This window comes from Oncorhynchus mykiss, chromosome 10 (assembly GCF_013265735.2).
Source record: "Oncorhynchus mykiss isolate Arlee chromosome 10, USDA_OmykA_1.1, whole genome shotgun sequence".
NCBI lineage: Eukaryota > Metazoa > Chordata > Actinopteri > Salmoniformes > Salmonidae > Oncorhynchus > Oncorhynchus mykiss.
The window spans coordinates 28,548,855-28,560,377 of NC_048574.1; the positions used below are offsets into that span (position 1 = coordinate 28,548,855).

The 11,523-nt window shown below is 44.0% G+C and overlaps 1 protein-coding gene across 1 annotated transcript; it reads right to left on the reverse strand.

Moving 5' to 3' along the window:
* Positions 1 to 608: 608 nt before the first annotated feature.
* LOC110533605 (proline-rich protein 7) lies at positions 609 to 11,161 on the reverse strand. The gene is made up of 3 exons (XM_021617993.2): positions 10,432 to 11,161; positions 7,687 to 8,799; positions 609 to 2,805 (listed from the first exon to the last, which is right to left on the reverse strand). The coding sequence occupies exons 2-3, from the start codon at positions 7,997 to 7,999 to the stop codon at positions 2,336 to 2,338; spliced, it is 783 nt and encodes a 260-aa protein (XP_021473668.1). The 5' UTR covers positions 8,000 to 8,799; positions 10,432 to 11,161; the 3' UTR covers positions 609 to 2,335.
* Positions 11,162 to 11,523: the final 362 nt, after the last annotated feature.

Here is an 11,523-nt window from a genome sequence, read left to right on the forward strand (position 1 = left end):
AGTAATGGTTAATGTGATTGGATGTTAATTATTTGACTAGGCTACCTGTATTTGACATTGTGTTGTTATTTCGCTTAACACTAGATGGTTATTTTACTTCTGACAGTGTAACGAGGCTACTCAGGCGATAAAAAAACTCACCCAAATATATAGCCAAGTTGTAAAATATAAATGGACTGTTTGAAAATGTGAAGAAAATATATTTTTTGAATGTATTTAAATAAAATGCAAAACACATTTTTATTTGGCGTACCCCCGACAGCATTGCCCCAGTTTGGGAATATCTGCTGTAGAATATACTTTTGGTAAAAAATATCTTAAATATCAGCATCTGTCACGCCCTGACCTGGGCGTGTGGGCGTGTTATTATTTTCTATGTTTGGTTAGGTCAGGGTGCGACTCGGGTGGGAAAGTCTATGTTTTCTATTTCTTTGTTTTTGGCCGTGTGTGTGTGTGTGTGTGTGTGTGTGTGTGTGTGTGTGTGTGTGTGTTTCCCAATCAGAGGCAGCTGTCTATCGTTGTCTCTGATTGGGGATCACATATAAGTTGTCATTTTCCTTTTGGGTTTTGTGGGATCTTGTTTTCTGTTTAGTGTTTCTGCCTGACAGAACTGTGCGCTTTCGTATTCACGTTTGTTATTTTGTTTGTGTGTTTTTTGAAATAAAATAATCATGAACACTTTGCACGCTGTGCTTTGGTCCACTCCTTTCGACGAGAGCCGTTACAGCATCAATGCTATGTTACACAGAACAACAAACTACCGTAATATATCAATAGAACCCAGGACAAACTGTGACATTGTCTGTATAGATTCAAACTGAAATACTTTTTACCTCTCAATAATAACATTATCTCATGGCCTCAAGTAGTTCTCTCATTCTCTCCCTCTCATCTCTCTCTCTCCTGGCGTTGGGTACTGTATGTTCCCTATCTCTACATTTATATAAGCTCCTTGGGGACAGCACTTCAGCTTTGCACTGACAAGCTTCCTAATTTGTCCGAGCATCTCAAGGGTACTGCCAAGTAAGCCCAGGCCATCAAATACTCCATTAATTTCAGTGGATTATGTCATGTGATTGAATTGGGTTACATAACAGCTAATAACAAAGCGGTGGACCTTGGTGGTAACACTGTTCCTAATAGGCTTAACAGGGTAGTAAGGGAGGTCAGGATTGGATAGATTCCATTCCCCCTGCAAAAGCATTTCATAGCTGAATAAACTTTTTTTTTTAATCAGGAAAAGGAACAGAAATCCCATCTCTGCAATTGCTTGGTGCATGGTGATAGCTTTGTTTTTCTACCATGACAGATGCCATTTTCTGTGATGGTGTCTGCTATATGTACTGTAGCACCACCATGGCAATGCGAAGGAGAGCGTCTCCCAGCGACATCTAGCCTGATGAGTAGCTTGAGAGTAAGACAGAGGGATAATGACGGAGGGAGAGAAAGAAAGAAATGGATTCACAATCACAATCTTGATAAAACACTTCCCTCGTGGACAGATAGCAACCACATACACACACACACACAGACAGACACACGCAGGCACACACATACGCACACACGCAGTTGCTGTACACTGAGGAGCAACAATCCCCAGCTGGGGGTTATCAAATTGATATTCATAGTCCACTTCAGAACATCTTGAAGATATGACAGTAATGCTGAAGAAGAGCTTTTTCAATACAAAACAGGGTTTCCATTGCACATTGCAATGCTCCGAGCTGGGCGATAGTTACTTGGGCTGAATGCCCCAACATGTCTTTCTTGGTCCTTCACTGTACATACTATACATCAAGAGAAACAGCAACACAGAGCTACTGCAGGTCATTAAAGAGTTCCCCCTCTTTCAACCTGCAGTCATACAAAGAAAGGCTATGAAAATGTCTTTAGAAACTCGGCGAGGAGGAGAGGTCGCTAGGGGCCCAAGGTGTCATGGGCAACAGACAGTTCCAGGGAGCTATGGCAACAGCAGACTCATATAATAGCTAATCTGCATCAGGCTGCGACGCTGCAGAGAATAGAGAGATCAACACAACTACAGAGATATAGAGAATAGAAAGAAATGGAGGGAGAGAGAGAGACAGATAATGGAGGGAGGATGAGAGGAAGTCTGGGAAGAGAGACCATCTTTAGAAAGGGTGTCCCATCTCACTCTGTCAACACCTCTGGCTGCTGGGAGTCTGAAGGACATTTCTCCTCCTCTATCCCCTTCATCATTAGTCCAACTCTACAACCCAGATGCAACTCCTCAAACCCAACCCAACGCCTCTCCACCTCAACCAAGTGTCCTTAGCTCCAGTCTGACCCCCACCTCCAGGAGGGTTAGTCAGGCCTACACGGCTGTGCTGCGACCCAGCAGAGGGAAGGCTGTGGGCAAGCCACAACTCTGCTCTAGCCCCCTGAGCCCCTGGAGCCCATGGATACTTCTCAGCCCTAGCTCTGGGTGTGTGTGAGTCCGGCCCTCGCGGGGCATGGTGACGGTGGCCTGGGCCTGCAGAGAGAGGGGCTCCGTGGGGAGGTTGTTGTGGTTGAGGTCCATTGTGGAGAGCAGGTGACCCAGGGAGTCCCAGCGTCGGGCGGTGGGCAGGCGGATCAAGGAGGAGTAGCCACGCTCAGAGAACACTGTGACAGGGGGAGTCTTGGAGGTCTCAGGCTCCTGCTGCTGCAGCCTGGAGGCCTGGGGGGTGAGCTTGGTGTAGGTGCCCCCCCGGCTGTCAGCCAGCACTTCACAGTAGGGAGGAGGGGGGTCCTCCATCAGAACAGCCTCCTCGTAGCAGGGGGGCTTCCCAAACACGTCCGTCTCTGGGGAGAAACAGACACTTGTATATTAGTTCCCCCTTTTCCATCGACACAGTATGGGTTCCTGTGGACAGGGTTGTGTGGGAGATCATCATTGGTAAACTGACCGGCTATTACATAATGTTAATGTAACTCCTTCGACGCCTCAGTCAGCTCAAATGACTGACTTTACATCTGGAGTTACTGATACCACTGCCAAGTCCTACACTTACAGCTTTGCCTTTAAACTGTGAATCAACATAGGTTGAGCGGTGAGCATTCCATTGATTACTACAGTGGCCTACAGTAAAGGCTTCTTTGATGACTCAATTCTGACAGTTTTTTTATAGTGCTAAATGGCTTCACACACAAGCGTGCATGCACACACACACACACACACACACACACACACACACACACACACACACACACACACACACACACACACACACACACACACACACACACACACACACACACACACACACACACACACACACACACACACAGTGTGAAGAGAGATTAATGGGATATTTGTCTGACAGGAACACTCAAGCCACAAGTGGGAGGCTAATTTACTGATGTATTAAAGCACAATCATCTGTCTTCAATCCCTTTACAGCTCACAGAGAGAAAACCCAGAGAAACAGAAAAGGTGGGAGTAGAAGAGCGGGTAGATTTTTTTCCACATTTTGTTATGTTACGGCCTTATTCTAAAATTGATTAAATAAAACATGTTCCTCATCAATCTACACACAATACCCCATAATGACAAAGTGAAAACAGGTTTTTAGAAATGTTGGCAAATGTATTACAAATAAAAAACAGAAATACCTTATTTACATAAGTATTCAGACCCTTTGCTTTCAGACTTTAAATTTTGCTCAGGTGCATCCTGTTTCCATTGATCATCCTTGAGCTGTCTCTACAACTTGATTGGAGTCCACCTGTGGTAAATTCAATTGATTGGACATGATATGGAAAGGCACACATCTGTCTCTATAAGGTCCCACAATTGACAGTGCATGTTAGAGCAAAAACCAAGCCGTGAGGTTGAAGGAATTGTCCGTAGACAAGAAATTTCGCTACACCCGCAATACCATCTGCTAAACACGTGTATGAGACAAATAAAATGTGTTTTGAATTCATTTAGAGCTCTGAGACATGATTGTCTTGGAGCCTCTGACCACACCTGGTACTTCCTCTAGTGTTATCATTTCTCTAGTAATGTGTGGAAACCCAGCCTGGTAAAGGGAGAGGTACTTGTGTGCGCTTAGACATGGTCATAACATGGATAACATGGTTAATCTAAACTCCATTTCCCAGCCTCCATTTCTTTCAAAGCACACCCACAGTCTGCCTATACTACTATTTATTCCAGGCAGTGAGCGATACCACTTTGCACTTCAGAGTGTTTTTCCACTGGAAGAAATGTTGCTGCTCACTAAAAACACAACAACCAATTGATGTTGAGGATATAGAATGTCTGATATGGAAATCCTTACAGCATGTGTTGGAAGTGTCATCGTGGTGGCAGTAATGTTTAGATCTGCTGTCTGCGTATGTCTACATCTCCACAACCAATTACACCAATGTTGTTATGATCCCTTTTCCACCACATGTTCATAACGCCCTGCTCTGGCCTCCTTTGTAATATTAGCCCCAGCCTCTATATGCATAAATAAACACTAAGCAAGCTTCGATACAGTAACAACAGAGGCCCAGAGCACTGGAGCTATTTCCACTGGGAGATGAGAGGAATGTTTCATGGACCAGGTGGTCATGTTTGTTTCCCGTGTCAGCAATGCCTCTGGACAAAGAGAGGGCCAACAAGTGCAGAGGGGTGGCAGGGCTGTGGAGGGTGGTGAAAGGGGGGACACGGCTCAGGGACAGCCCAGAGCGGAGCCACCTCCCCTAGGGATATGATTGCTAATCTCAGCCTCAGTGGCCCTGGGGCCCCGGGGCCCACCACTGTCGCCAAGGACATGACGTAAGCACAGCAGCAGCTGCAGGGTGCAGGGTGGGAGGTATTATTGGAACATGCCCTCGCCAATGCTGCAGGCCGATGGATCTCAGCATGAGAAAATTGCAATTAAAAATGTAAATGAAGCTTGTTCAATTACATTTCTGAACACAAGCTGTGCCTTGAATATCAATCATTTTGTGGCCATTTTATTTCTTGGCGCTATGTCATTTGGGGGAGGGGATCCCGAGTGGCGGAGTGGTCTAAGGCACTGCATCTCAGTGCTAGAGGCATCACTAGAGACATCACTAGAGACCCTGGTTTGATTCCAGGCTGTATCACAACCAGCTGTGATTGGGAGTCCCATAGGGCGGCACACAATTGGCCCAGCGTCGTCTGGGTTTGACCAGGGTAGGCCGTCATTGTAAATAACAATTTGTTCCTAACTTACTTGCCTTTATAAATAAAAATCCAAATTTCCTTTCCCTTTATAAGCGGCTGTCTTCCCAATGAGCAGATTCCTCCTACTTTAAGGTGTTCACCTTAACCACCCTGTCCTGCTGCCCTGGTACTGAGTTCCTCTATCTGGCTTTTGTGCTTGCTCGCTCTCTGTCTATTTCAATGGCTAGCTTACCTTTCACTCCACTGACTGACTGCTATGCTGTTGGCGCCTACTAAATGTCGAGCTGCTAGCAGTCTGTCATTGCGCTGGCTGCTGTGCTGCTAACTCTGTCACCGCTCTGCCCACGCACTGCCTACTCTACAGCGCTAACTGTCACCATGTCACCCACAAAGGAACGCAGAAAGCTCTGATGAAAGCCTACAGCAAAATGCCTTTAGAGTCCCTGCTGTCACTGCTGTAGCTTGTAATGTACAGAAAACTGCAGGTGTCTCCTGGGTTATGCTCTTTGTATATTTATGTTGCGTTCATATTGAACTGGAAAGGGACAATATGTGAAAGCTGTCAAGAGTTGCATACACTCTTAGAGAAAAAGGTTCCTTATAGAACCAAAAAGGCTTCTATTGCTTGCTTCATATATGGAACCCCTAAAAGTTCTATATTGAATTATTTTATCTTTGATCAGAACCCTAGAGTTTATTCTTGACTGAACTAAAATGGTTCCATATTGAACCCTGCATGGTGCCCTTTATGAATGACTACTACTATTGAATAGTAATATTTTGAGCTAAGAATATAATTATATTATCTATGAAATAGTGGACAAAAGAGTACCAACATAGTTTTGGGAATTTATTGTCATTATATGCTATCATAGTTTGGATATGCACTGGTGGCCAGGGAGGTATCTCTTTGTTTGAATGATGGCCCACATCAACTCTGGCTGACTTCTCTACAATACAATGCAATACAATATACTTTGTCCATTAGTTACAGTGAACAACAAAAATGTGTCTTCTGCTCCCATCTCAACTAGAGGTCGACCGACTATGATTTTTCAACGCCAATACCGATACCGATTATTGGAGGACCAAAAAAGCCGATACCGATTAATTGGCCAATTTTTTTATTTATTTATTTGTAATAATGACAATTACAACAATACTGAATGAACACTTATTTTAACTTAATATAATACATCAATAAAATCAATTTAGCCTCAAGTAAATAATGAAACATGTTCAATTTGGTTTAAATAATGCAAAAACAAAGTGTTGGAGAAGAAAGTAAAAGTGCAATATGTGCTATTTAAGAAAGCTAACGTTTAAGTTCCTTGCTCAGAACATATGAAAGCTGGTGGTTACTTTTAACATGAGTCTTCAATATTCCCAGGTAAGAAGTTTTAGGTTTTAGTTATTATAGGAATTACAGGACTATTTCCCTCTATACCATTTGTATTTCATTAACCTTTGACTATTGGATGTTCTTATAGGCACTTTAGTATTGCCAGTGTAACAGTATAGCTTCCGTCCCTCTCCTTGCTCCTCCCTGGGCTCGAACCAGCAACACAACGACAACAGCCACCATCGAAGCAGCGTTACCCATGCAGAGCAAGGGAAACAACCACCTCAAGGCTCAGAGCGAGTGACGTTTGAAACGCTATTAGCGCGCGCTAACTAGCTAGCCATTTCACTTTGGTTACACCAGCCTCATCTCGGGAGTTGATAGGCTTGAAGTCATAAACAGCACAATGCTTGACGCACAACGAAGAGCTGCTGGCAAAACGCACGAAAGTGCTGTTTGAATTAATGTTTACACGCCTGCTTCTGCCTACCACCACTCAGTCAGATACTTAGATACTTGTATGCTTGTATGCTCAGTCAGATTATATGCAACGCAGGACACGCTACATAATATCTAGTAATATCATCAACCATGTGTAGTTAACTAGTGATTATGATTGATTGTTTTTTATAAGATAAGTTTAATGCGAGCTAGCAACTTACCTTGGCTTACTGCATTCGCGTAACAGGCAGTCTCCTTGTGGAGTGCAACGAGAGAGAGGCAGGTCGTTATTGCGTTGGACTAGTTAACTGTAAGATCGCAAGAGTGGATTCCCCGAGCTGACAAGGTGAAAATCTGTCATTCTGCCCCTGAACAAGGCAGTTAACCCACCGTTCCTAGGCCATCATTGAAAATAAGAATGTGTTCTTAACTGACTTAAAAAAATACAAATAATCGACAAATCGGCGCCCGAAAATAACGATTTCCGATCGTTATGAATTCAGCCCTAATTAATCGGCCATTCCGATTAATCGGTCGACCTCTAATCTCAACCCCCCCCTAATTGAGCTTCAGTCAATCCTACCCTCCACACCTGTTCCTGTTCCTGTGCAGCGGGCCAGTGTGTGTGTGTGTGTGTGTGTGTGTGTGTGTGTGTGTGTGTGTGTGTGCGTGTTTGCGTGCGTGCGTGCGTGCGTGCGTGCGTGTGTGTGATAGAACATTCTAGTAAAAAAGTAGTGTTACAGAATGAGTACCTTACCTTGTGGGGAGGCCCAGCTGCCCTGGGGGAGGGATCGGGGAATGTGCAGCGAAGGGGAGAGGGTCAGCGGGGGGCAGAACTGGAGGGGCTCTCTGGATGGAGGGTACCCAGCCAACCCCGCAGTGCCCAGGCACTCCAGTGACTCCATCTCCAGGGCCCTTAGACACTGCTCCCTCAGCCTCTCCTCCCTCCTCCTCTTCAGACGACGCTGGACAAAGCTACAGAAGCAGCACAGCATGACGATGAGAGCCCACACCAACCAGAACCCAGCGAAACAGGCCAGGAAGGTGTACGTGCCCTGGGACATCACCATGGTGATGAGGAACTAGTTGACTTGGAACTACCGAGGTGCGTAAAATGAGGAGCCAACTGGACTTGGGAAGATACGTTAAATCAAATAGCACTGGCTGCCACTGAGGAGACAAGGGAAAACATTCAAGAGAAAGATAGGGCTACAGTCTCCTGAGGAGTTTGGTTGTAATGTGTGGTCTTCTGTTGAGTTGTAATCCTCTTATATCAGGGTGACAGAACAGCCCTGATTCTGAGGACTGGGTGTCTAGTGTGCTTACACACACACACACACACACAACAACAGCACTGTCTCGGAGGCTCTTCTCTAGTCCAAAGGCCAGGTATTATCAGTTGTTTTCCAGCCTGCAGGTCACTTCAAATCAGATGTCCTGTTGTTCTTCAGAGGTAAAACAAGGTGATCTTCTACATTCTCACTCCACTCACTGCAAAACTCATAGTCTAAATCACATCCACCGTCCAGGTATCCTGAAAAATCACCGCTTAGGAAACTCTTATCACAAAAAACACAGAGCACTACTCCTCCTTCCCACTGAGGTTGAGGGCCTGCTCCTCTCCACACCAGGCAGACTGAGTGGGCCCTCTGAGGGGTGAGGCCTGGATAGGGGGTCAGGCAGAGCAGCGCCACGTGACGTGCCAGTCTGTCCCACAGCTGCCTCCTCCAGGACACAGGGCCAGACCCAGGGGTTCCACACACTCACGCTGGGTTCCGCGAGGTTCCGAGGCGTTCCGAGTCCCCCCTCTGGTGCGCTGAACCCCAGACGATGGATTTTAGCACCTTTATGGAGTACTACTGACGTTACGCTGCTCAACAAACAGGGAGAGGAGAGAGGGTGGAGGGGACCATCATTATCAATTATGAAATAGGCAATATTTTCAAAACACGACGCTGGAATATCAGAAACATGGACACGGGCCTGTCTAGTAAATTATTTCAGCTGTTCAGACATCATTATGATGGTGACCTCAAAGGGTGAGTATCAGTTTCACACATCAGAGAGGATGGATCAGAACAGTACATAGATCTCTTTGGGAAAACAGGGCCCTTTATATGGGTACTAAATGGGACCCAATCCTGCTAATCCTTACCAGATAGCTAGTGCGGAGCGATTAACCAAAATGTTGGTTATTTTTTGTTTTTTTAAACAACTAATTAACCAATGTCGGTTCAATTATTTGAATTTCATTTCGTTTCGTTTTTTTCTGTGAGCTCGATGTGCACATCGCACAGTTTTTCTAGAGATAAAGCAGATCCAGCCTGAACTGTGCGATGTAGTAGAGGGTGTTTTAGTTTCCAACAGGCCAATATTCTAGATAGTTTAGTGCATAAAACGTGGTAATTAACTACAACTACAATGACCATAATCCATTACGCATGTACTTGTCCGGTCTGTGTTTCTTTTATGCCTTCTACTGAATAGAGAAGAATGCTTGATCATGAGGTGATATAGAAAGGAGCTGTTGCTTCGCGAGATGGCTCACATGGAAATACATGATCTAAGTGATTGATAGTTGATAGTTGATAGTTGGTATTCAGCAGTCATAAAAGTATTCCTTATTTACTTTTGTCAAACAGCATTGGCAGCAGCTCTATAGAGATGAGATGATGACTTGGAATGAAATTATAAAGTCATCAAATAAAACAAATGTAATATACACAATGTCTTAAATATTTTATTAAAGTAAAATAATGTGAATAAATTATGGTTAAGTGATAAGCAGTAATGGGCAGTCACTACCATCACGGGACTTTTGTTTTATTCTGTGTTTTTACGGCATTCAAACAACATAATGCATAGTGCGCTTAATTTTATTTTTAAATAAACGGAATCCGTGATATTTAAAAATATATATATATATTGAACAGAAACTGAACCAACTTCAAAAATCACGAATTGCTAAGCACTTCAGCTAGCACATAACATTCTGAGAACCATATGGGGTTGTCCTATGCTTATTTTGCATACAACCTTCCCAAACCTATTAGCAACGGGTGTGACTGAAATAGACAAATCCACTCATTTGAAGGGTTGTATATATAGTGTAGGTTCCCAATCTCCCAACCCCATAATTGTTATCAAGCCATTTCAGGCTATCAATCAAGATAGAGTAGCTTGTCCTACCATTTTAGCTAAGATAACCTGTTGAAAAATAGACATAGCTTTTACATAGAATTAGGAACAATGATTGTGGCTCTAGATGGCAGGAAAAATGTGTTTCATGTGTTTGAAAAATTCAAAATTCTTCTACTTATGTGCCCCCACACACACCATCTTCATGTAGCCTACTTCAAGCCCCCTCTAAAATAATGGGTGCATGACGCCCCTGAAACAATACTTATTTCGCATGCGCACCTGATGAATGTCAGGTTGTGAGATACAGCTTCCATTTCCATAACATCTGATCATGAAAATGTGAATGCAACTCGTTGTTTACCTTTGTTGCCAGTGCGTCTCCTTGCGTCCTGATAGGTTATCCTGATGGACTGAACTCAGAGACAGTACTCGCTCCGTTCCATTGAAATGGCCTGAAATGGAGCTCACAGTTTATGACAGCAAGAGAAACAGGTGAACCAAGGTGTTTCGGATGTATTTATCAATAAAGTAAACACAGATATCATAAAGTATTTGTTCTGTTGCCTTGAGCGCAAATTACTTCCTCTCCATCCCCACAGCATGCAGCCATTCAGTGAGTGATGCTACGCCTCCGTTCCACGCGAACATCCTCTGGTTCCTTGGTATCGCCTTTCATGAACGACGAGCGGCAATTACGAGCGCTATTTGGTAATGAGGGCTCGAATAACGTAGTCTACATTCACCTTGGCAACCTGTCTCCTCCCTTTCTAGCTATCATATATTCAATCAATCTCCTCATTTCGCTCCATCGTAATCATCGTGACATTCAAGCGGTGTAGTTTATACGGCCACACAATCAATACAGATAGGGGTTTTCCAAGGACGTTAACTGAGAGGAGCGCAAATACTGTAGCCTGCTCAAGAAAAGGTTAGAATTCCTTTGATCGCAGGGCATGATTATCTCTCTTTTTTGCTTTCTCACATTTTCTTGCTGTGTCATTATCCAGACTTGCAAATGGTACACATTATATTATATATATTCGAATAGCATGCATCATAATACTTCAAAATATATCAAATGTAATCTATTTACATCCAGGTTCAACTGATCCTGTAACAGGCTGACTACACCGCCAGCTTTGCAAAATACATTTTGAAATCAATATTATTGAATTAATTGCACTACTGCTCGAGGCGCCAACTAGCGTCTGCGTTGCCAAGGGCTAACACGGATCCCAAACCGGCTGCGCGCGTGCGCATCGTGCGCCATCGTGCATAAATTGATTTTGTCCCCCCACACCAAACGCAGTCACCACAGGCAGGTTAAAATATCAAAACAAACTCTGAACCAATTTTATTAATTTGGGGACAGGTCGAAAAGCATTAAACATTTATGGCAATTTAGCTAGTTAGCTTGCACTTGCTAGCTAATTTGTCATGGGATATAGCATTG

Coding starts and splice junctions, on each gene's coding strand:
- LOC110533605 (XM_021617993.2), bottom strand. CDS start 7,999: ATGGTGATGTCCCAGGGCACGTACACCTTCCTGGCCTGTTTCGCTGGG. Junction 2,806..7,686: donor CAGCTGGGCCTCCCCACAAG/GTAAGGTACTCA, acceptor GTTTCTCCCCAG/AGACGGACGTGTTTGGGAAG.